The sequence below is a fragment of the Suricata suricatta genome, chromosome 5 (genome assembly GCF_006229205.1).
Source record: "Suricata suricatta isolate VVHF042 chromosome 5, meerkat_22Aug2017_6uvM2_HiC, whole genome shotgun sequence".
Classification (NCBI taxonomy): domain Eukaryota; kingdom Metazoa; phylum Chordata; class Mammalia; order Carnivora; family Herpestidae; genus Suricata; species Suricata suricatta.
Genome location: NC_043704.1, coordinates 29,482,344 through 29,504,927, shown reverse-complemented (window position 1 = coordinate 29,504,927; position 22,584 = coordinate 29,482,344). Strand labels below are relative to the sequence as shown.

The window sequence follows — 22,584 nt, the reverse complement described above, 5'->3', positions numbered from 1 at the left end:
ACTATATGGCAATGAGGAAGAATGAAATCTGGCCATTTGTAGCAAAGTGGATGGACCTCGAGGGTCCATGCTAAGCGAAATAAGTCAGGCAGAGAAGGACAGACACCATACGTTTGCACTCACAGGTCTAACAGGAGAAACCTAACAGGGGACCATGGGAAGGGGAAAGGTGGGGAAAGAGTTGGGGAGAGGGAGTGAGGCAAATCATGAGAGACTTTTGAATGCTAAGAATAAACTGAGGGCTGAGGAGGGAGAGAGGAAGTGGGAAGGGGGGTGATGGTCGTGGAGGGGGGCACTTGGGGGGAAGAGCACTGGGTGTTATATGGAAACCAATTTGGTAATAAACTATTTAAATAAAAATTAAAATTAAAAAAAAACACTAAAGCCAAGATAAAATTTTAAAACTTTAAACTTGATTTTAATTTACTAAAATATGTATATTATGAATATTCTGCCTGCTTGTGATGCTGAAAATACAATTAATATGAATTACAGATTAATTTTCCTTGATACCTACACTTTGCCAATGCTTCTGTCATAAAGTCCTGAGCACTCAATTTATCCTGCATTTATTTTACAGATGTAGTCTCTTTTACCAGCACAGATGGAGGTTTAGATAAAACTCTTCTTATAAGAAGGAAATGGACTAGATAAACTAAAAATATTATGCTTCTGGCACTCAACTTACTCTGATAAATTTTGTCTTAACTGACATAACACAGTCTTTTATCAAGCTATGTGAATATCTTTATGGATTAAAACACGAAGCACAAATCCTTGTCTAAACATAGCCTGTGGACATTTCTTTCATCAGGCCCCAATACTCTTTAGGCCTAAAATGCTGTTAATATATGTCATGTAGAAATACCATTTTGAAATTGAGATGGAAAGAAATGGCCTTGAACTTTATTTATTTATTTATTTATTTATTTATTTATTTATTTGTCTTCGAGTTTGTAACAGATTCTTTAGGAGCTAGTGCCACTTCTACCTTTTAATTCCCTATATATTTTCTTCAATTTTATTGAGGCTGTCTTTAAAATGTAATCACTCTTGTTCAATAAAATAATGGACCCTGGACAATAGCAACGATGCACCTTCCGGTCTTCATCTCACTAAACCTCACAGACTGCCTATCCTCAGACACAGTACACCTCTCTAAAGTAATTATCCAATTAACAGTTGAAAAGTAGTGTTTAAAATGAGAAAGAAATATTATGGGTTGATGTGTAGGGCACTAATTGCCTAGAAATACTCTGAGCTTTCCAAATGAAGCTACTCTACCTATAAAATTCAAGTCCACAACGTGTGGCCCTCCCTCCCCATGGAATTTTTCCCCTCAATTTACAGTGGCACCGACAGCCTTGGTCTCAGGCCATCAACTCTCCCTAGCGCAGCATTAATCCTTAGGAAATGTCCTGTGACTCAGCCGCTACTGCTGAAATGCCTGCTGAACTTTTAGACACACTCACACACACACACACACACAGGATATACAGTACCTCAAGAATCTGAGACATAATCAAAACTGAGAAGGTTTCTATAAAGGATTTCTTGGGTTTTTTTTTTTCCCTTCTCTGACAAAGAACAGATCACTAATCAGAAACATGTCACCTTAAGCCAAGATTTTTTGTCAGAGTAGCTGTAATAGATTCACCTGCCTATGACTCCTCAATTAAAAAAAACGGAGAAAGGCAGTTTCAGTCAATAGAACTCTTGAAGAAGTGTATGGCAAAATCTATAACTAAAAATAATTTATAGTGCAAATATAACTTCTTGATCCATAGATCAATAGAGAACAATCTAAAAATCACATGTGCTTATTAAAGGGATGGATGGATGGATGACGTGGATGCATGTTTGACTAACCTACAGAGAGTATGAATGAAGGTAGCTGGCATCCTTGGGGTGAAGATAGAATCCAAACAAAACATGAAATTAGAACATTTCGTATGTTATGATTAAAAGAAAATATCTAAAGGGCACCTGGATGGCTCAGTTGGTTAAGCATCTGACTCTTGATTATGGCTAAGGTCAAAAAAAAAAAAAAAAAAAAGGAAAATATCTAAACCCCAAATGTTTCATCGATTTATTTACAATAGAGAAAATTATAAATATTTAAAAATTCAGTTAAATTTATTCACCAAAATATTACATAATCTTGAATAAAACTGAAACATTTCAAAATAAATTATTTTCATAAATAATTACTTTGTAAATCTAAGAGCAGTGTTGAACAAAAGGTAAGATCTAAACAGAATACAAAATCAAATCACTAAACTCCTAATGATAAAAATGCATTATAATTTCCTTTGTCCCAAGCTATTAAAAATATTTTTAATTAAAAACTAGAAACTCTTAAATAATTAGTAACTAATATAATCAGGTATTTCTTCTTCCAGTAACATCAGAAGGAGAATATCAAGCAGATAACTTTTTATGCTGTTGTTCATCTTCATGAACTCTTAAGACGTTTTGTTTTATTCATTACCTTCCAAAAGTTAAGTAATTATAATTATGGAGTCATTTATTATTAATACATTTTTATACCAGGCTGCTAATTTTCGCTTCTTGGTAATTTTTAAGTTATGAAATGATATAAATTTGAATTAATAACAAAGATTACTCTTTTTATTTTTTAAGGAAAATCTAAACTTAACAACTATTAACATATTGATATCTTTAGAAGGTTTTTCTATGTGTTGATGTTTAATGCATTATAAAGTTCTTTTAGACATTAAAGGCTTTCAAATATTATTTGCAATTGATTCTTAGCTTAAACAGGCAATCTAATTAGATTCCACTTTCTTTCTATATGTCTGTATGTATCTATGCACGCCCAGACACACTTATATATGCTATTAATAATATATACTTTCTATTCTAGTTGTTTTTCCTTTTTAAGTAGACCATAATGCCTGGCTTATTTTAATAGAGAAAGATGTAAATTTTCTTACCTGCCCTTTAAACTACTTTGGGAAAATGCAAAATCAGCTGAACTAAATTTAGCAATTACCTTTTCGCTGACAGAGCCTTCTGATGTGGGAATCATTCTCTGGCTTGGTGGGTTCTTGCCAGATTGTGTCATTCACCATTTTCCTTTCTAAAAAAGCAGAGGATTGGTTAGCAGAATTCATAGTAACATCTGTCCAGTAAGTGTAAGAAATTTAAAATCAAAACAAGATCAGCACAGTGGTAACTTGGTGAGTGATGAGAGGTCTCCAGGATGGAGAATTCCAGTCCCTGATGGACAACCCCAGGTGTCTGGGGGGCTCCCATTTATTTCCATGAACTACATAAGCACCCAAGCATATGTGGTAGAATGCTGCTATTGAAATACTTGTTGATAGTTTCTGATTACATTATTCTTTGAAGTATTTTTTCTTTTTTCTTTTTTAAAAAAATTTTTACACCTAAGTTCAAGTGTCCCCACCCTCCACATTTCTCATCATTTTTAACAAAATGACTAAGTGTGTAGAGAGTACATCTAAGATCTTGAGTGGAAGAATGATGACTTTCTCAGCCTCGTCCTCCCAACACCTAGAACAGGGCCTGGGCAGGCTTTGAAGAGCTGAACTGTACCTAATTAAGAATTAGAATCCCTTCTAATCTACTTACCAAAGACTAATCATTCCACATATATGTTAATATATTGGTAAAGTAAATTTGACATAATGCAACCACCGTATCACGTGGAAACAGAGGCAGCATATCTGTGCTGTTTATAAAGTTACTATTTACTTTCATATTTGACTATGGTGAAGGCTGTCCAGCGTCAAGAAATATATTGGGTGGAAACACCTATAGCCTTGTGTGTACAAACTGCATAGCATGTTATGAGAATAAATCTGGATGGAAAACAAAACTGTGTCTCATTTCCTTTCATTTAAGATTGTGCATTATTTAAATCAGGGCTGATATTCAAAATAATTATTTGCCTATAAGGGTCTTCACTGGTGAGATAGGACAATGCCCCTGTGGATACTACCACTGGAAGAATGTGAGACCTGATTACAATGCAGACACCCTTAGAAGTTGCATCCATTGATGATCATCACTTCAGTCTGAATGAGCTTTACAGATCCACCTAGAAGACTGGTTTTTGTAAAGACAGAGAAAGGAGTTTGAGAATCCAGCTCCTAGAATCTGCTGGGGATAAAAGGCACCCACAAGTTTGACAAACTGCATGAAAATAAGTTCTTGAGTGAAAAATCCAGATGTTTTGCCACTGTGACTATTTTATAATTAGCAACACTATATTCTGTAAGAGGAGAGATATTATTCATTAGCTTTCTAAAAGTGATTAATAGAATTAGATATTTACTTCAGAATTAAAATACAAATCAAGTCTATTGCCTTTATTATTACTACAGATAGTGTAATCACAAAACCTAAAGAAAAGTTCTGGTGTTAGAAGAGTCTTTTGTAATACAAACATTTTTTTGTTTCTTTTTTTATTCACTCTTAGATTCATATATTTAAAAAGATATTGAAGAGGCCACTTTGACCATGGTCAGCCAAGCTAAAATTGGGAATCTGGAACATAATCAGCTAATAAACCATCAAAGAGAATGATATTTTTAATGTAAAAGGAAATTGTTCTGAATAAATCAATGATTTCTTTGTCTTAGCCATTTACAGTTAGAGTGGAACCACATTCCTTTTTTTAAAATTTCTTCTATAGACTTCAAAAACAACTCAATTTGACTTCCATTAATCACTTATTGTTGCTTTATGGAAGTAGAGGAAGAAAAGAACTTTTAGGGAAACAAAACATACTATCTGCATGACTAATCTTATAAATTACTAACCAAATCCTTTGCTTTCAGACATAGATCTCCGGATTGACCTATAAAAATTAAAAAAAAACAGATATTTAAGTCTACATCTAGTAAATAACATTTTTAATCAGACAGAAATTAGATCATCTAGGCATGTTTGCAATACCTTTGAGAGCAGAAATAAATTCTACCTCTAACTAAGGCTCCAAATTTTACTGAACCTAGCTGCCGAGGTGCAGTTAATGTAAGTATTATCTTGGCCTGGAAATTTCCGTGCCACACTCATAACCCCCCCCCCACACACACACACAAAAAGTGGACCATTTTCACATGAAAGTGTCTCAAACTGGTCAATAAATAGTTAATGTAGAAAAGCTCTTTTTAAAATAATTCTATTCAACAAATACAGAAAGAATGATAGAATGATAGAAATTGAAGAGAATCATGTATAATCCCTAATGAAACAACAGATGTAGGATATAATCAACAATTGCTCTTAAAACTTTTAACTGACAAGCTGATCGGCAACTTTGTGCTGGATGGATCAGCCAGGTACCGTCTGAACCCACTAAGCAAATTCAGAGTCATAAAAATAGAGACCACCAGATATACGGGCTTCCAATGCAATGCAACAGGAAGTATGTAGTCACTGATGACCCACTTTTAAAATATATATACATATATCAGACTTGAACATTATCAAGTCTCAAGATCTAACTAAACAATTTACAGGAAACATAGAGGATAAAAGAACAAGCTTTTTCTTTTTTTTTTAATACCACAACGATGCAATCAGCAAAATTCAAAAATATGGAAAGTTCCTCAGAACAAACAATCCAGTTTTTTCAACAAATCAATGGAGAACCTCTGAATTAAGAGACATGTACTGAATGCATTGCATGGTTCCTGTTTGGAAAATGATTCAAGTTAACTATTAAAAAAAAAGCACTTGCCACTATCAGAAAAAATTTAACATTGACCATATATTTGGTCATATTATTCAATCTTTCTTTTTTTGTTGTAGTAGAGTGGTGGCACCATAGCTATGTTTTTAAAAATACAGTGCTTGCTTTTTAACAATATATATCAAAACATGAAATTAAATGTCTGGAATTGGCTTTAAAAAAATAGTGGAGATAGATAGAAGGGCTGGGGAGTCAAATGGGTAGGAATGAAACATGTTTGGAGATTGATACTTGTTCAAGCTTGGTGATGTAAGTTCATTATTACCTCATTTTTTTCTGTATAATTGAGAATCTCCATAATAAACTGTCTAAAACAGAGAAGACAGGACTGTGCTGATTCAATCATGTTAATTATTTTGAGTACTGGGTAAACAAATGCATGTCCTGTACTGAGGGCACCTCTTAGCAAATAGTAAGTATTCCAAAACAGCTATTATTTATACTATCCTAAGGTGAAGTAGGTGCATAATGGCATGAGATGTTGTTCCCTTTAGAGGAGTGGTGCACAAAAGAATTAAGAAACTCAAGAGTCTTCAATTTGATTTCATGTGGTTGGAATCCAAGGAGCACATTAACTGATTTTGGAAAATCCTAGTTCGGTCAGCTTCGAGAGTCTCCCCTCATCCGCTCCCCAGCCACCCTTTCATATTTTGGTATCCTCTAATCTATAGAAGCATCGATCATAAGCCAATAGCTGTAATTTTGTTTAAGTATTTTATTTGGAATTGGTGAGTTTCTTATCCATGGATGGAATAAAAACCAACATCGGCACGGCAGTTTTTAAGCCTGAGAGAACACTGTCCAAAAAAACTCCTTCACTCCAGCTCAGGCTTAAAATGCCACTTGTGAAATTTAAGTACTTAACGGTGGCTAAACTACAACTACCCTTGCCTAGCAGGTGCTCTAAGCTGTTAATCATCCAATTACCTACTTACTATGGATGTGTTTTATATCCTTTCTGGGAGAAAGCTTTGAGCAGGAAGGGGAGGAAAGCGTAGGAAAGTAGAGAATGCCTTGGGGGCAGGAGAGCAAGGCTGTCCAGAAAGACTACATCCAGAGAGAATTTCACCTGTTAACAATTTGGACTCAGACCATTCCAGAGTGCAAGGAAGCTATTCTGTATCATCAGCAATCAATCTGGAAATTTCCTCATACGCTGACTTCTGGCCCCTATGTATTTCCTTATTAGTTAAAATCCCATTACCTTATGCAACATGTATGTGTCACATCCTCCGGCAGCTTGATGTGCAGAATGTAAAGCCGAGCCTGACCCAAATAACCCAAATCTCTTTGCAAAAACATTTTTATTTGGATTAGAAGAACTCTTCAGAAGATTAATAGGTCACCAATTGAAGCATGTTTTGGAGGAGGCTACCACTTTAATCTGAACCTAGTTTAAACACATGTTTCTTCTGGAAATTGAATTTTCACATCCTTGTGTACAGGAATGTAACAGCACAGGTTTCCTATGCATCAGCATAAACAGAGAAATGGTAGCAAAGTAAAGCCTATCTAGATTTGTACACAACAATTTGTTAAAGTGCACTTTGACAGGCAAACCACTAAAATATTCCATTCAACGTTATACAACCTAGAGAACAGAAAGTTTTCAAAGTAAACTTGACTTACTTTCTTTTTGGTTTTGCATTCTCAAAATTAGAAACTTCCTGAAAAATAAAACAAAAAAATAAAATAAAGTAATACTACTCTAAGAAATCAGAAGGAGAATCCTAGTATGGTTTATCTTTGAGTATAATCCAAGCAGAGTTCATTTTCCTTTTCCTACTAAAATGACTGGTGTTTTCCCCTTGTATTTTAGTACTACATCATAGAATCTGGGTTCAAGGCTTTTTCCCCCTCCTTTTATCTTTGTAAGTTTCAGAAATGTAGAGTGTTTCCTTTATTAACTAGGGCCAGACCTTAGTCTAAGCCCTGGCCAGTTAATAAAGCAGGTCTTTTAAGTAAAAACATACAATTAAATCTTCATAACCTCAACTTTCCATCCCTCATCAACCTACTGACACCAAGGGGAGAGATACACACCAGAGTATCCAATTACGTCACATAATATCTTCCTTTAAGAAGGTTTGACCTATCACAATACAGTGAGTGTGTTGAAATATACCTGTGATTCATCTGGCCTTTCTCTTCAGAGCAACTGAATGTTGTGTAAAATCCCTTACACTTTTCGGGGAAGAATATGTCGCCAGATCTTTCACCATCCTTGAAAGAGCTTAAACTGTTCCAAGGCACCTTTAAGAACCTTCCATATTTTCTTGTTATCATTCATCTTCTCCTTCACTCAAAAACCAGTATTGTTTTTGATGTTCAAAGTGCTTTTTGAACACCTATTATGTCACAGGCAACAGAGCATGTTGTAGAAAGGTTTGATCGGTGTGGAAGGAATTTGTGTAGTAAAGAATATTGGAACCAATGTTTCATTATAGAGGGAAAACACAAGTGTAGAGTGCGAGAGTAGTGAATGAAAATCAGTAAAAGGAAAATTGGTTTTATTATTCCAGTGGTGGATAGTGTTAGTCTGAGCACTGCCAAATCCAGGATAATGTCTCCCCAACAGAGTAACTGAGGGGGTCATTTCTCTAACCCTTACTCTGTTTTTATCAAGATTTAACTCTCAAGGATGATTTGAATGAACTGAATCCACTGTTGAGTAGACTGTCACTAAAAATTCCCTATGCTAAAATGCAGCCCCTGAACTTGAGGAACAAGTTTTGCCAAGTTAAAATGCCTGTGGATCACCCAAAGGATGCTGTCTGGGAAGAAATAGGTAGAAGTGGAGGTTAATATGTGGGAGTCATGAACCAAGCCCTGAGGTGAGTTGGGATATCAAGAGACCCTTGAGGAGCTAATGGTCAGACTGACCACTTTCACTTCTCTATGCTTTGCCATCATGTGTCCTAAAAATAATCCTTTTCTATCCATGGTCTTTTTATGAAATTCTTTCAGTCTTGGGCTAGATGTCTCCACACATCAGCCTAAAAGCCAGCTGTGTTCCTTTCACCACAATCAGCAGCCACACCAACTGTGTGAGGGTCATTAGGAAAGAGTACCCCCATATATCTTTCTGTAATTCTATTTTTCTGTCACATATATTTGGAATTTAGGTAGGAAGGAGCAAGTTCCATGTTCATAGAATCTACAAAATCTGGGCCAAATATGTTTCAATAATCAGAAGCCACTGTTCTGAGTCTCATGAATTTGTTGTATGGGTTCAGGTAAATTTCCTCAAATGGCAAGTTCTGGACTCCTCAAAACATATTCCACCTCTTTTGCGTGTAAGAGAGTGGTCCCGTATAGAGTTGACCAGGGCAAGATGTCGATTTGCAATTAGAAAGATGGGAAACGTTAGATATCTTTTGTATTGTATTGTTTTGTTTTTTGTTTTATTTTATCTTATTTTTTAAATTGTTTTGAGTTTACATATTTATTTTTGAGAGAGAGACTGACAGAGAGAATGAGTAGGGGAGGGGGAGAGAGAGAGGGGGAGAGAGAATCCCAAACAGGCTCCACACTGTCAGCACAGAGCCCAACATGGGGCTCAAATTCACGAAATGAGAGATTATGACCTGAGCCGAAACCATGAGTCAGATGCTTAACTGACTGAGCCACCCAGGTGCTCTGTTTTCTTATTTTAAATTTAGTTATTTACTGTGTATGAGAGAAAAAAAGAGAGCAAGTGAGGGAGGGACAGGGAAAAAGGGAGAATCCAAGCAGGCTCCATGTTGCCAGTGGAGAGCCTGAACCAGCGCTCGATCTCATGAACCCTAGCAAAAATCAAGAGTCAATGCTTAACCAACTGAGCCACACAGGTGCCCTTTTTTCTTTTTAATCATGCCAATCACAGTACTTTTGAATTAACTTATTATACCAGTAATTCATTATCTTAATTTTTTACATGCCAGAATTTATTTTGTGCAAGATGAAAAATGCTACCAAAGAAATTAACGCCAGAGGGCAAACAAAACTTGTGTGTGATTGAGCCCTAAGTGTTTGAATTTGGAACAGGGGGCGTATTATTCAAACACAGTCTCCTGCTTCACTTGAGTAAAGTCTTGGCTAAGTTAATACAATGAGGTGTTGGGCCCACATAAAAACTGGTCAAATATATGTGGCTATAGACTGTGGTAAAAGAGACACAGCTCTGAACTGAGATTTGGAGACATCTGAATCGAGACAGAGGATTTCATAAGACCAGGGGTAGAGATTGGTTATTTTGGGGGCATATATTGCCACAACCTTCTCTAGGGACTATCTACTTTGTTCTATTTACTGGAAACCGAGTTATCCAATTTTTACTTGTAATGAATTACTTTGATTTGGAATTTTTTTTTTTTTGGTTTTAGGAGTAAAATTTAGTGATTCATCACTTACATACAATACCCAGTGCTCATTCCAACAAGTGCCCTCCTTAATGCCCATCACCCTCTTAGTTCATCTCCCCACCAGCTACCCTCAGTTTGTTCTCTATAGTTAAGAGCCTCTTATGGTTTGCCTCCCTCTCTGTTTTTATCTTATTTTTCCTACTCATCCTCTGTGTTCATCTCTTTTGTTTCTTAAATTCCATATATGAGTAAAATCAAATGATATTTTTCTTTCTCTGACTTATTTTGCCTAGCATAATACATTCGGATCCCATCCATGTTGTTGCAAATGGCAAGATTTTATTCTTTTGATGGCTGAGTAATATTCCATTGTATGTATATGTGTGTGTGATATATATATATATATATATATCACATCTTTATCCAGTCATCAGTCGATGGACATTTGGGCTCTTTCCATAACTCAGCTATTATTGATAATGCTGCTCTCAACATTGGGGTGCATATACCCCATCGAATCAACATTTTTAAGATAATGAAATGCTTCACAAATTTGCATGTCATCCTTGCACAGGGTCCATGCTAATCTTCTCAATTTTAGTATATGTGCTGCCAAAGCAGGCACTGGAGACTTTTTGCAAAGAGTTTTCTTGTAATGGACACTTTGAAAAAGATTTTGAGGGGTGCCTAGTTGGTTCAGTCTGAAGAGCATACAATTCTTGATTATGAGTTCAAACCCCATGTTGGGAGTTGAGATTATTTAAATAAATAAAACCTAAAAAAAGATTTTAGTTCAAACTTCACTTGATCCCTATTAAGATGTAAGAGTTAATGTTGTTTTGCTTCTGTAACCTCCTTTCTTCAAGAGGGTAGGGAGAGTCAAGCACACTGAATGTGTGTCTGAAGTGTGCTTATATGGAGGAAAGTGATTACTCAAACAAGGCAACATCTACTGAATTAATAATGTGTCTGTTCCCTGGATGTTGCCTAGTTATAGATTACTACCGAATTGGTTAAGCAATTTTTAGTACTGCTTGTACCAGACTCAAAGCAGCTGCTTTCCATTCTGACTTCTGCTTACATAAGCAGACTGTTATGTATTCAGAGTTCAGACCCTGTATTCCTAGAGGGGCAAGTCAAAGAAAGACTAGATATAGCTTTATTTTTAGAACCACATCTGTGTGTGTGTGTGTGTGTGTGTGTGTGTTTCTCTAAACTCCAAAAAGAAGACACCATTTCAGAGAGTCAATGAAATGATTCTGTCTAGTCCATTAATTTGACACTTGCCATAAATACCAAGCAAAACTTGCTCCTGTTAGCCTTCATTTCATTATCCCCTAAATCAAGCACCAATCATTAGTCTTATGTTTCATTCACTAGGGAGTTTGTGGCTTAATTTAATTTTTACCCCTGGTAATTGTTAGGAAAACAAAAGATGAAATACAAGCAAATTATTACAAATGGACCAGCAGGAACTGAAGAATATGTCCAAAATGTTTTATTATTCAAGTAGATCAGAGGAGATTGTAGGAGTAAAGCATTTTTACATAACTATGAAGTAAGGTAAATTAGGTCAAATTTAAAAAAACAATTCAAAATGAAGAAAGAGTGGGGGCTACTTAAGAGAAACTTTGGATACTAAATGCTGTATTTCTATTTTCATGTGGTGGTTATGGTTGGCTGTCCTTTGGGTTGAGTCTAATGTATCTGTTTCTTGCATTATTGGTTTTTAAATCTTACTTTCAAATCACAAAGTCAAAAGGAAAAATGAAGTGAATATATCAGGGATTGTTGTTGCCTGACTAATGGAAATGTGAAAGGTGTTTCTGCACCAGAGAAAATTGATTGGCAGTAAATGATGGTGTAAATCCCATGGTGAACTTTTAAGACTATAGGGCTGATGAGATTTGACCTTTGATTTGCAGATGAATAAACTGAGATCCCAAATGGTAAATTGACTTGTCTAGGGTCATGCATACAGTGCTTGACTTTGATTAAATGTTAGTCCTTTTTTTAAATTTTAATATATTCTTTTGGAATTATATAATTCATTCACTGACACATTCACAGTTCATTCAACAATTTATGTTTGTACTATGGACCAGACACCATTTTAGATGCAAAGAAGACTTAAAGTGTTACTTCTCGCAAATATTTACCATCAATGACTGTTGATCTCAGAATCCTGTTGGAGTTCAGTTTTCTTAACTTTGAAGTTTAAATGAGCTAGCCTTTATAAAATCCTTACATGATGCCAAACACATTGAAGATACTCATAGATGTTATTTCCCATTAAATTAATTATTATTTATTAGTTATATAGAGTTCTAATAGTAAAGCAAGAGTTGAACATAAACACATACACACACATATATGTATGCATACATATAACTTTTCATTAGAATGAGTTAACTGAATTTCTTTTTGTTTAGCTCATTTCTCTTAAGAGAATGAGGATGATTCACTTGCATAACTAAAATTGTTTTACTAATATTAAAATACTGCCATTCCAATAATGCCACACCCAAACTGAATGAGGCTGTTTCTGTACAGTTTTTTGTTCCTGTGCTTCAGTAAATTTCCCAGAGATGTTCAAAAAAAGACATGGGAGTTAATGGAAGTTCCTTTTTCAAAAAATTCTAAGAGACATCTGTCAAAGAGGATTGTGATGCTTCAAAATTAATAAAGTAATTTTGCAGTACACCTAAAACCACCAGAAAGAGTGTGTACACACAGACACACACATACGCTCACACACATACACACACACACACACACACACACACACACACCATCAGCTCTGTTCTCAGAACAAAGAGGACATTTGTGTGATTGGATAACAAACCATCACCCATGTAAAGGAGTCCTACCACCCATGAGCTCTTCTACTTTGCCTCATCATCTTACTGCAAAGATGTGGAGAAAAATCCCATGATGGAGTCTCCTAAGTTATCAAATAGATCACATACCAAAGAGGACTATTAGTAGACGTAGCTAGTCTTAGACCAACTGGTTAAACCAAGTTGCTAAGAATGATAAGGCTTTCAATCATACTGCTTTTCTAATTTCTTGCTTTTACACATTTGCAGAACAATAATGGCAGAGCAGTCCTGTAGCATCAAGCACAGTTCTAATGCTTTATATATAGTAATTCACTTAATCTTTACAGCAATCCTGTGAGGTTCATATTGTTATAATTATCCTCAATTCACAGAGGAGTAAACTGAAGCACAGTGCAGTGGAAAGTCTTGCCTCCGGTCACATAACTAGTATGTGGTAAAACTGGTATTTTATACCTGATGTCTTAATTTGCACACAATTCTACTTCTATATGTGACTGCACACATACAGACTCCACCTGCCATCTAGATCACAGATCTCACAAATGTGTGCTATTGGCCAGAGGGAGGGTGACTGAAAAAACAGAAAATATAATACTATTCACCACTACTAAACAAACAACTCAGAAAAAACACCCTTATCAAAGCATTAATACTAAAAACTTAGTATTTGAAGACAAGTGCATAGACATCACATTGATGTGTTTAAAGGCATTAATCATTTTGTGGATGCTGCCATTATCATCAGAGAATGTCCAGTAATTTAGAACAGCACATTTAATTAAAAGTGGGCACTTCAGGAGCCACTGAATTTTGATAACAGTCTGTGCATCGGAGGTCCCCCAGTATATTACTACAATAATGTCACAGTTCTCAGAGAGAACAGATTTCATCCCCCCATGAGAATGCACTGAAGAAGAAGAAGCAATGTCAGCTCATCCTGATGGGAAAAGTAGACTTTCTTGCCAGCCTGTCCAGCTCCTGTCAAAAAGTAACAACCCTATATAGCTAATGAATTCTGATATCCTCAAGAGAAGCAGGTGGTGGATGGCATCCCCACATGGCCCATCATCTTAGGGCAGATCACATAGCTGGTAGTGCCTGGAGAGTGCACAGGTACCGTATCTAATCCGTCATGGACAGAGCTGGTAAATCATGTAAGATTTTGCCATTTGTCTGTGTGCTAAGTGAGCTTTCTATCAATCCTGAACAAACTCCTCACAGCGCTATAAATATCCGGGATGACAAACCGAGTTACCTAGGGGATGGTTATTTGCATTATAAAAGATTCTTCCTTGACAGAAAGATTCCATTCCAGATTTCTTTAAAAAAGAGAGCTTTTCTTGAATATCTTCAAATGTGTCATGATTTATGAAATTATGTTTACACAGGGTTTGAGAAAGGGGAAGGGCAACTAATGTTTCTTAAGTTTCTAATTTGCTGTCACTTATCTTCTTTAATCTTCATAGCCCCAAATGGAACAGGAGCAAGCCAAACAAAGTTGCTCGAAGTGTGATAGGAAATGCGATGGGTAAAAATATCAGCCTCCATCCTCACAATGAGAAAACACTGAACTGGCACTCCCGAAGCTGGCTCGCTTCCCCAGGTCTGCTGCTAAATTAGCAAGATCCAAAAAATCCTCACAGAACCTTAGTTTCTGCATCTATAGAATAAGGTTGGTGAACAGAACTTTAAAATCTCTTCCAGTAGAAACAAGTCATGGTTCCTAATCTACAATATTTCAATCCAAAATCAGCAGGGATGACAAAAGCTTTTAAGAGAAAATTAAAGTGAGAATGGGCTTTTTTGCTTTACCCCTTTTTCTTTAAAACATGATTAAAGAGAGAGCAATGGCTTTCATTAGATTCAATTAGTAATTGTATCATAAGCTTAGGAAATAAAAAAGAGAATAAGGTATAATTAACCTTAATCTATTGATTTCATTTTACTCTCACGTAAGTCTCTATTTACGAGAGGAAACTAATTAAAACCGCCAGATAGTGTTCACACATGAATTGGTGCAGAAAAACTGTACGCGATCATAGATATAATGGGTAAAAAAATAAAAATGAAAGAAAAGTGCAGTCTTTTTAATGAAGGTAATCTATGTTTTATATGTCAGCTTGTTAGGAGTCATTTTACAATCTAGAAATCAGGAGAAGGATTACATGACTGTTTTGACACTGACTCCTCTTGTTCATAGCTTGATGAAGACCTAGTTGATGAGATGCCATTGTTAATCTCATTTTCTTCCTTTAGTGTCTATGTTATTAATAGCTCTGTCAATGCTGATGCTAATATGGAGACAGAACTAAAACTCCCAATTTTAATAGTTTGGAGGCAAGTGAGAAATGCAGTTGAGTGGTTAGAATACCAACCTGAGAGTCACCTGCCTTGACTTCTCCATTACTCATCTATTCTAAAATGACATGTCACATTTCAGTGTGTCCTTTTATCCATTTATAAGATACTTCGCTTTAAGTGCTTTTTAAGCTCTTTTGTGAAAGATGCTAGAACAGCGTGCGACGATGACGTCTTCACTGCTTCTTTTCACCACTTTTGACGCTAGTCCTTCCGTTAAGTCTTACGTCTCACCTCCGTGGAACTGGCACCGTTAAACCACAAACCACAATTACATTCTTAGAGTTAACACCCTATTTACTTATTTGTTTTGTGCCAACCTCCGTACTAATAATGTTAATTACATTGTTACTTTTTATTCTAAAATGATGAGTAAGAATAACAAATAGTTCCTTCATTGGATAGAAGAACCTAGGCTTGAAGTGTTTAAGGAATCTGTTCAAGATCACACGGCTGATAAATTTCAAAGCTGGGGCTTGTATAAGCTTCATCTGGTCCCCCAGTTTTGTGCTCCTGACAACTGCATTGTATATTGTTTCGAAATTCCTTCTGAGAATTCTTATAGAAGTCAGACTTGATGCTTACAATAAGGCATTGAATTACATAGCTGCTTATGTTTCTCTCTAGATCTTTTGGATTTATATATTTCTTGCTGTAGTTGACATCCATCATTCACTAAACCTCAAATTAATGTATAGAAGAAGGTGAGAAGAAGATGAGGAAGGAGAAAGAGAAGGAAAAGGTGGGAAGGAAAGGAGAAAGAGAAAGAGAAAGGAAAGAAAGAAACGACTCTTGTAAATGAGAATGAGATGCGTGGTGTCCTGCCCACCCCATGCACCCCCTGAAGACACTGATACAAAACTGACTAACACGGGGCAAAAGCTAAGGTCTGGGCATCCATTTTTAGTGCAACAAATCTCAGCAGAGGCAGTGTGGCTCTGGAGCAGTCACAGTGATAGTGTCTTCTTGATTTGACCTTTTTCTGATCGTGACAGAAGCAATAATGTCTTCAGTGACGAGTTTTGTAGGGCACTTCTCGGAGTACTTCTGCAAGCTCAGCTAGGTATCTGTCTTCAACCTCCCAATGATTCCGAGCTCTCATTAACCTGTAATATATCCCTTTCTACTTAAACCAGCTTGCATAGATTTGGTTATCTGCAAATACATCTGATCAATAACTTGTCAAATTAATTTACGTGCTTGTATTAGTGAAGTATTTCTGTGCAATAATTTACTCCAAACTTTAATGGCTTAAAACAGTACACATTTATTATCTCACAGTCTGTGTGGGCCAAGAATATGGGAATGACTTCTGTTTCATGGTCTCTCACAGGGTTAAAGTCAAGTTGTCGGTCCAAGGGTCTGAGGTCTCATCCAAAGCTTATCTGGGGAAAGGCTCCTCTTCTAAGCTCACTTAGTGATTCCTGGCAGCATCTCGTTTCTTGAAGCCTGTTGAAATAAAAGCCACGTTGCCTTTCTGGCTGTGGGTTGACTGCTGCTCTGGGTTCCTTACTACCTGGGCCTCACTAGATGGGCTCTTGTTTCACCATAGAGTTCAAGCCAAGAAGGCGATATAGCCAGCCTTCTAGAAAGACAGAAGTCAGGGACTTTAGTAACCTAATTATGGAAGTGACTTCCTGTTACTTTTGCCAAGTCTTATAGGAATTAAATCATATACAAAGGTGGGGATTGCACAAGGACTTAAATATCGGAAGGCAGATATGATGCTTAATTTTGTTTCAATGTCATTAGTTCAGATTATTTGGTCAAAGAGTAGCCTAGAGGTCACTATAAAAGTAGTTTTCAGAAGACAGTAACAATTAAATCAGTAGATTTTCAGTAAAGCAACTACCCTCATTCATATAAGTGGGTCTCATCTAATCAATTGAAGCTTTAAGACAACAAGACTGCAGTCTCCCAGAGAGAAGAGGGAGTTCTACCACTAGACTACTTCTGGACCTAAGTATTTTTTTAAGTTTATTTGTTTATCTTGAGAGAGAGAGACAGAGAGACAGAGAGACAGAGAGAGACAGAGAGAATCCCAAGCAGGCTCTACACTGTCAGCACAGAGCCAGATGTGGGGCTAGATCTCATGATTGTGAGATGATGCCCTGAGCCAAAAACCAAGAGCCCAATACTTAACCAGGCACCCCTGGACTCTAGTTATAACACCAACTCTTCCCTGAGGCTCCAGTCTACCAGCCTGCCCTGAAAATTTCTGACTTGCCAGCCTCCATAATCATGTAAGCCAATTCTTTCACATATTTTTTTCTCTTTGTATGACCACAACCTATCAGTTCTGTTTCCCTAGGAAACACTGACTAATACAGCCAGGTTCATTAGAGGTCATCTTAGAAATCTGTCTTCTAGAGTTCCAAAAGGAAAATAATAGTATTTTATGTCAGACAATATTCCCCTTCCAAAATAACTTAAAATGTATTCTAGCAAACATTTAGAGCAGCAAAGGGCCTTAAAGACCATCTAGTCTTATCCTATTATCTTGTAGAGGTAGAAACTAAGATCCAGATAGTGTAAGGACTTATTCAGCACCTTTAAGAACAAAGCCTGCAAGAACCCAGTTTTCTCTTATAATGCTCTTCCCATTGACCTATGAATTATCCTAAGTTGAAAACTGAGAGTTGTATTGGTGGCCTAAAAACTGATTATAGTGAAAGAAACTCTCCGTGGGTAAATGAGCTACTGGTCAGCAAGGTTGTTCTTCCTTTGATTGCTCTTCTCATTGTGGGTAATGGTTTTGTGCAGGTGCCTCCTCATCCTCCAACCCAAAGTCCTTAATGATCAATGGCACTCATAGGCAAGATGGCAGACTGGGGTATGGGTGCTGCCAGTGGCTATAGAACACAGCAAAAATACTAGCCAAATAGGGATTAAACCTCTAACCCTGGTCTCATTAGGGCTGAGCTCTAACCAACTGTTAGACATGTATTGTTTGTCTTTATTTTTTTAAATTTTTAATGTTAATTTATTTTTGAAGAAGAGAGAGACAGAGTATGAGCATGGAAGGGGCAAAGAGAGAGAGACACACACACACAGAATCCAAAGCTGGCTCCAGGCTCTGAGCTCTCAGCACGAAGGCAGACACGGGGCTCAAACTCGGATCCGTGAGATCATGACCTGAGCTGAAGTCGGACATTTAATCGACTGAGCCACCCAGATGCCCATAGTTTGTCTTTAAATCTATCTTTGAATCTGCTTTATTTCTTTCTGATTAACATCTGGTATCTGGGAACAATTTAATTTATTTCTCCAGTGCTTTTTTCAGGACAGAATGTTGATGAGTGAGTATATAAAAAAAAAATAAACTTGCATTTTACTAATATTTAAGTTAAGATGGAGCCCTCTCCCAAGAAATGAAATAACAACAAAGAAATCACTGAAATAAGAATTAGGCAAACAAGAGTCACTGTGATAGATTTTCTTGTTCACTGCTGTCTACACATGATGGGAAATCTAGGGCTGAATTGTCAAACATTGCACTCAACCTGAGTGTTCATGATTTGAGGCAATTTGTGGAGATTAAAATCTTGGGTGTTCTAATGCACATCAACAATAAATCCTGTTGCTTCTTCTTGTCCAGCCTTGTAAAAATCAATGCTTTTAGGTAAGGAGTGTTGATTACAAATTATTTTTGAGCCGTTATTTTAAAACGACATCTGAGCTCAAGTGAGAGTTTGACTTAAAGTCATTTAATCAAGGATATTAAATTAAAGGATCACTCTGCCCTGATGTGATGGGGTGCAGAAGGAAGGAAAATGAACATTAACATGCATTATGCCAGGTGCTTAACGTGTGTTATAACATTTGATCCTCACTACAAACCAAGATGCAGACATTTTTATCCACGTTCTATTGCTCAGGAAACTTAGGGTCAGAGAAGTTCAATAACATTTTCAAGGACACACATTTCTCAGCCGCCTCGGGAACAGGAATAAAACTCTAGTCTATTAACTACATTGCCCATCTCAAGTTCTTTCAGCTATGTTCTCTCTCATCAGATTATAGTTAGCATATATATTATAAGGTCGGATTCTGTATCCTCCTATCTTCTCTTCCTCTTCACTGCTTATCTCCCAAAAGCACTCTGCCACACACCCATCTCCTGCCTTTCTGATTTCTCTAACTTGCATTAACACACTTTCATACCACACACACACACAGACACACTCATGCACACTTCTGGCAGAGGGGCCAAGGGACAAGATTAATACTTGGGAAGCCAGAACTCCAATGGAGATTGACTCCATCTACCTCTTCAGACAAGTTACAAATCTCAACTTCATCACTGGATAACATACACATGCTCCCTATTGTCTCATCAATGTCTAAAAGTATATAATTAAATGTCTATCATCAAGTATTTTTATAATTTAATATCTATACTTCCTTAAGTGAAGTGAGGTATGATACGACCTGGTAACTTTGGTGTCTCAATACTGTTGAGAACTGCCAGAAGTTACTAATGATAAGAAAGATGAAAGACTCTGAAGGAAGGATGGTGGACATAGTAGATGGACATTTAACATATCCTCACCTTCCTTCTGGTGTGCCTCTATCTATCAGAGGCCAAAAGGCTAAAAACTATATTCAGTTTCCTAAAGTCAGAATAACATTTATAACTTAGGTTTGGCAGAATATATAAACATCCATATGACATTTGAAAGGCGGGATGTGACGTGGAAGCCACAATCTGGTAACCATGTTAAGAAATTAGTGAAATTCTATTTAACCAAACATACCTAAAATTTTCTCAACAAGTTATTAATGTAAAAACTGTTAATGAGCTACTTGAGGGTTTTTTCATACTGAGTCTTTAATTGGAACACCTGGGTGGCTCAGTCAGTTGAGCATCCAACGGTTGGTTTCAGCTCAGGACATGATCTCATATTTTGTGAGTTCAAGCCCCACATGGAGCTCTGTGCTGACACCACGAAGCCTGCTTAGGAACCTTTCTCTCTCTCTCTTCTCTCTCTGCCCTTCCCCCTCTCATGCTGTCTCTGTTTCTCTCAAAACAAAATAAATAAACTTTAAAAAATTTAAATATGGCATCTATTTTAGCCCTTTTGCCATCCTCATTTGGACTAGCTCCTTTTCGAGCACCAGTTGCCACCTGTGTCTGTAAATGCATAGCCCTAGGGGTTTGTAAACATTTTCTGTGAAAAGCCAGATAGAAATATATTACACTCTGTGGGTCACATACAATTTCTATAGCACAGTCTTCACTTTTGTTTTTCTTTTTAAGCAACCCTTTAGCAATGTAAAAAGTATTCTTAGCTCACAGATCATAAAATATAGGCCCCTGGGGCTGCAAGTCTGCAACCTCAGCTTCAGTGTGACATATCAGCCTTTCCCATGGTTCTTGAACTTCTGTGCTGGATCCTTCCCACATGTGGAGAGGAGGAGGAACAAGAAGAGATTGTCTTCCTGCAACAGAACCCAGCCAAACCTATGCAAAGGATTGTTCTCAATCTATAGAGAAGGACACTGAGCTCTAGGGAATTTGAGCAACTTTCCCAGATCAAATAGCTGGCAAGTGGCAGAGTCAGAGTGAAAACTCTTTCTTATTTGCTCAACTCCAAAGCTCATGCTTTTCGACCTTGAACATACGTACTCCATTATGAAGACTTTCTTTAGTGTGATTAATGAAACTTCACTGATCCATTCATTTAGCTTACAAATATTTATTGAATGAACATTTGTGCAGTATATAAATAATATGTTCAACATACACATAATAGGGACATTACCCCTACCCCACGTTAATGCTCCTTTTGAAAAGGCTCAAATTTCTTATCAATTTAACTTAAAGTTACAAGATGAAGTAAAAACTGACAATTATTTGCTTACTTCAGTCAATATAGATGGCAAACCAGATATTTCAAGACTGATCCAGTTAACCCCCACTGGCAGAGGTACAAATATTTTATGTTCTCACTCTATTTCTAAATCAAGATATTTTATTAGCTTCAGACGTGATAAAGAGGTGTTAAAATAGGTACAGAATCAAGCTTTAATGGCCTGAATTTTAACTAATATAGTAATAAAGTTTTCAGTCCTTAATTAGGCTAGTATAATAGTATATTTTCTTTCAGCATATTTATTTTGTTGCATGTGTATTTACTCCATAAAACATTTTACCCATTTTTTTTTGGCAGTAGCTTTCCCAAACTCTCTGGCTTTGCAAATATACAAGTGGATCACTTATTATTCCTCTTGACAAAATGTAATAAAATATTGTATTTTAAATTGATTTATTTTTGGACCAGCTCTCCATTACCAATCTCCCTGGAATTGCAATTAAAATGAAAACTGGGTATTTTCAGATGCTCCTCACTTAAAATCCCAAATACTGAATAGACATTTTCCCCAAAGAAGACATGCAGATGGCCAACAGACACATGAAAAGATGTTCCACATCACTAATCATCAGGGATATGCAAGTCAAAACCACCATGAGATATCACCTCACATTGGTTAGTTTCAAAAGAACAAGAAATAACAACTGTTGGCAAAGATGTGGAGAAAAGCAATCCCTTATGCATAGTTGGTGCGAATATAAATTGGTATAGCCACTGTGGAAAACAGTATGTAGGTTCCTCCAAAACTAAAAATAGTAATTCCACTTCTGGGTATATACCCAAAGACCATGAAAACACTAATTTGAAAAAAAAATACATGCATACCTATGTTTATTGTAGCATTGTTTACAATAGCCAAGATATGGAAACAACCTAAGTGACCGTTGACATGTAAATGGATAAAGAAGATGTGGTTTATATATACAGTAGAATATTACTCAGCCATACAAAGAATGAGGTCTTGCCATTTGTGACAACACTGATGGACTTAGAAGGTATTATGCTAAGTGAAATAAGTCAGACAGAAAGACAAATATCATATGATTTTACTTAGATGTGAAATCTAAAAAAAGAAAACAACAACAACAACAATAACAAAAAGAGAGACTCATAAATATAAAGAACAAACTTGTGATTACCAGAGGGGAAGAAGATGAGAGATAAGCAAAATTAGTGAAGATGATTAAAAGATATACACTTCCAGGTATAAAATAAGTTGCAGAGATGAGAAGTAGAGCATAGGGAATATAGTCAATAATATTGTGATAACTTTGTGTGGTGGAAAATGGTAACTATACTTATCATGGTGAGCATGTCATAATGTATATAACTGTCAAATCAGTATGTTGTATACCTGAAATTTACAATATAAACTACAGTTCAATTAATTTTTTTAATTTAAAAATTCCCAAATAAAC

The 22,584-nt window shown here is 36.4% G+C and overlaps 1 protein-coding gene, 1 long non-coding RNA gene and 1 pseudogene across 2 annotated transcripts in view; 1 reads left to right on the top strand and 2 right to left on the bottom strand.

Annotated features, from left to right (window-relative positions):
- Positions 1-8,032, bottom strand: part of LOC115291104 (putative uncharacterized protein ENSP00000383407) — a 55,800-nt gene extending 47,768 nt beyond the window's left edge. The window contains exons 1-3 of the mRNA XM_029938686.1: positions 7,872-8,032; positions 4,812-4,849; positions 3,017-3,103 (exon numbers count right to left, since the gene is read on the bottom strand). Of these exons, the coding sequence (XP_029794546.1) occupies positions 3,017-3,103; positions 4,812-4,849; positions 7,872-8,032 (286 nt within the window). The remainder of the gene's footprint in view (positions 1-3,016; positions 3,104-4,811; positions 4,850-7,871) is intronic.
- Positions 8,033-10,618: 2,586 nt separating this feature from the next.
- LOC115293038 lies at positions 10,619-10,714 on the bottom strand (annotated as a pseudogene).
- A 3,755-nt stretch (positions 10,715-14,469) lies between these two features.
- The window catches only part of LOC115291617, a 38,033-nt gene continuing 29,918 nt past the window's right edge, over positions 14,470-22,584 (top strand). The window contains exon 1 of the long non-coding RNA XR_003908588.1: positions 14,470-14,604. This is a non-coding gene — a long non-coding RNA (uncharacterized LOC115291617). The remainder of the gene's footprint in view (positions 14,605-22,584) is intronic.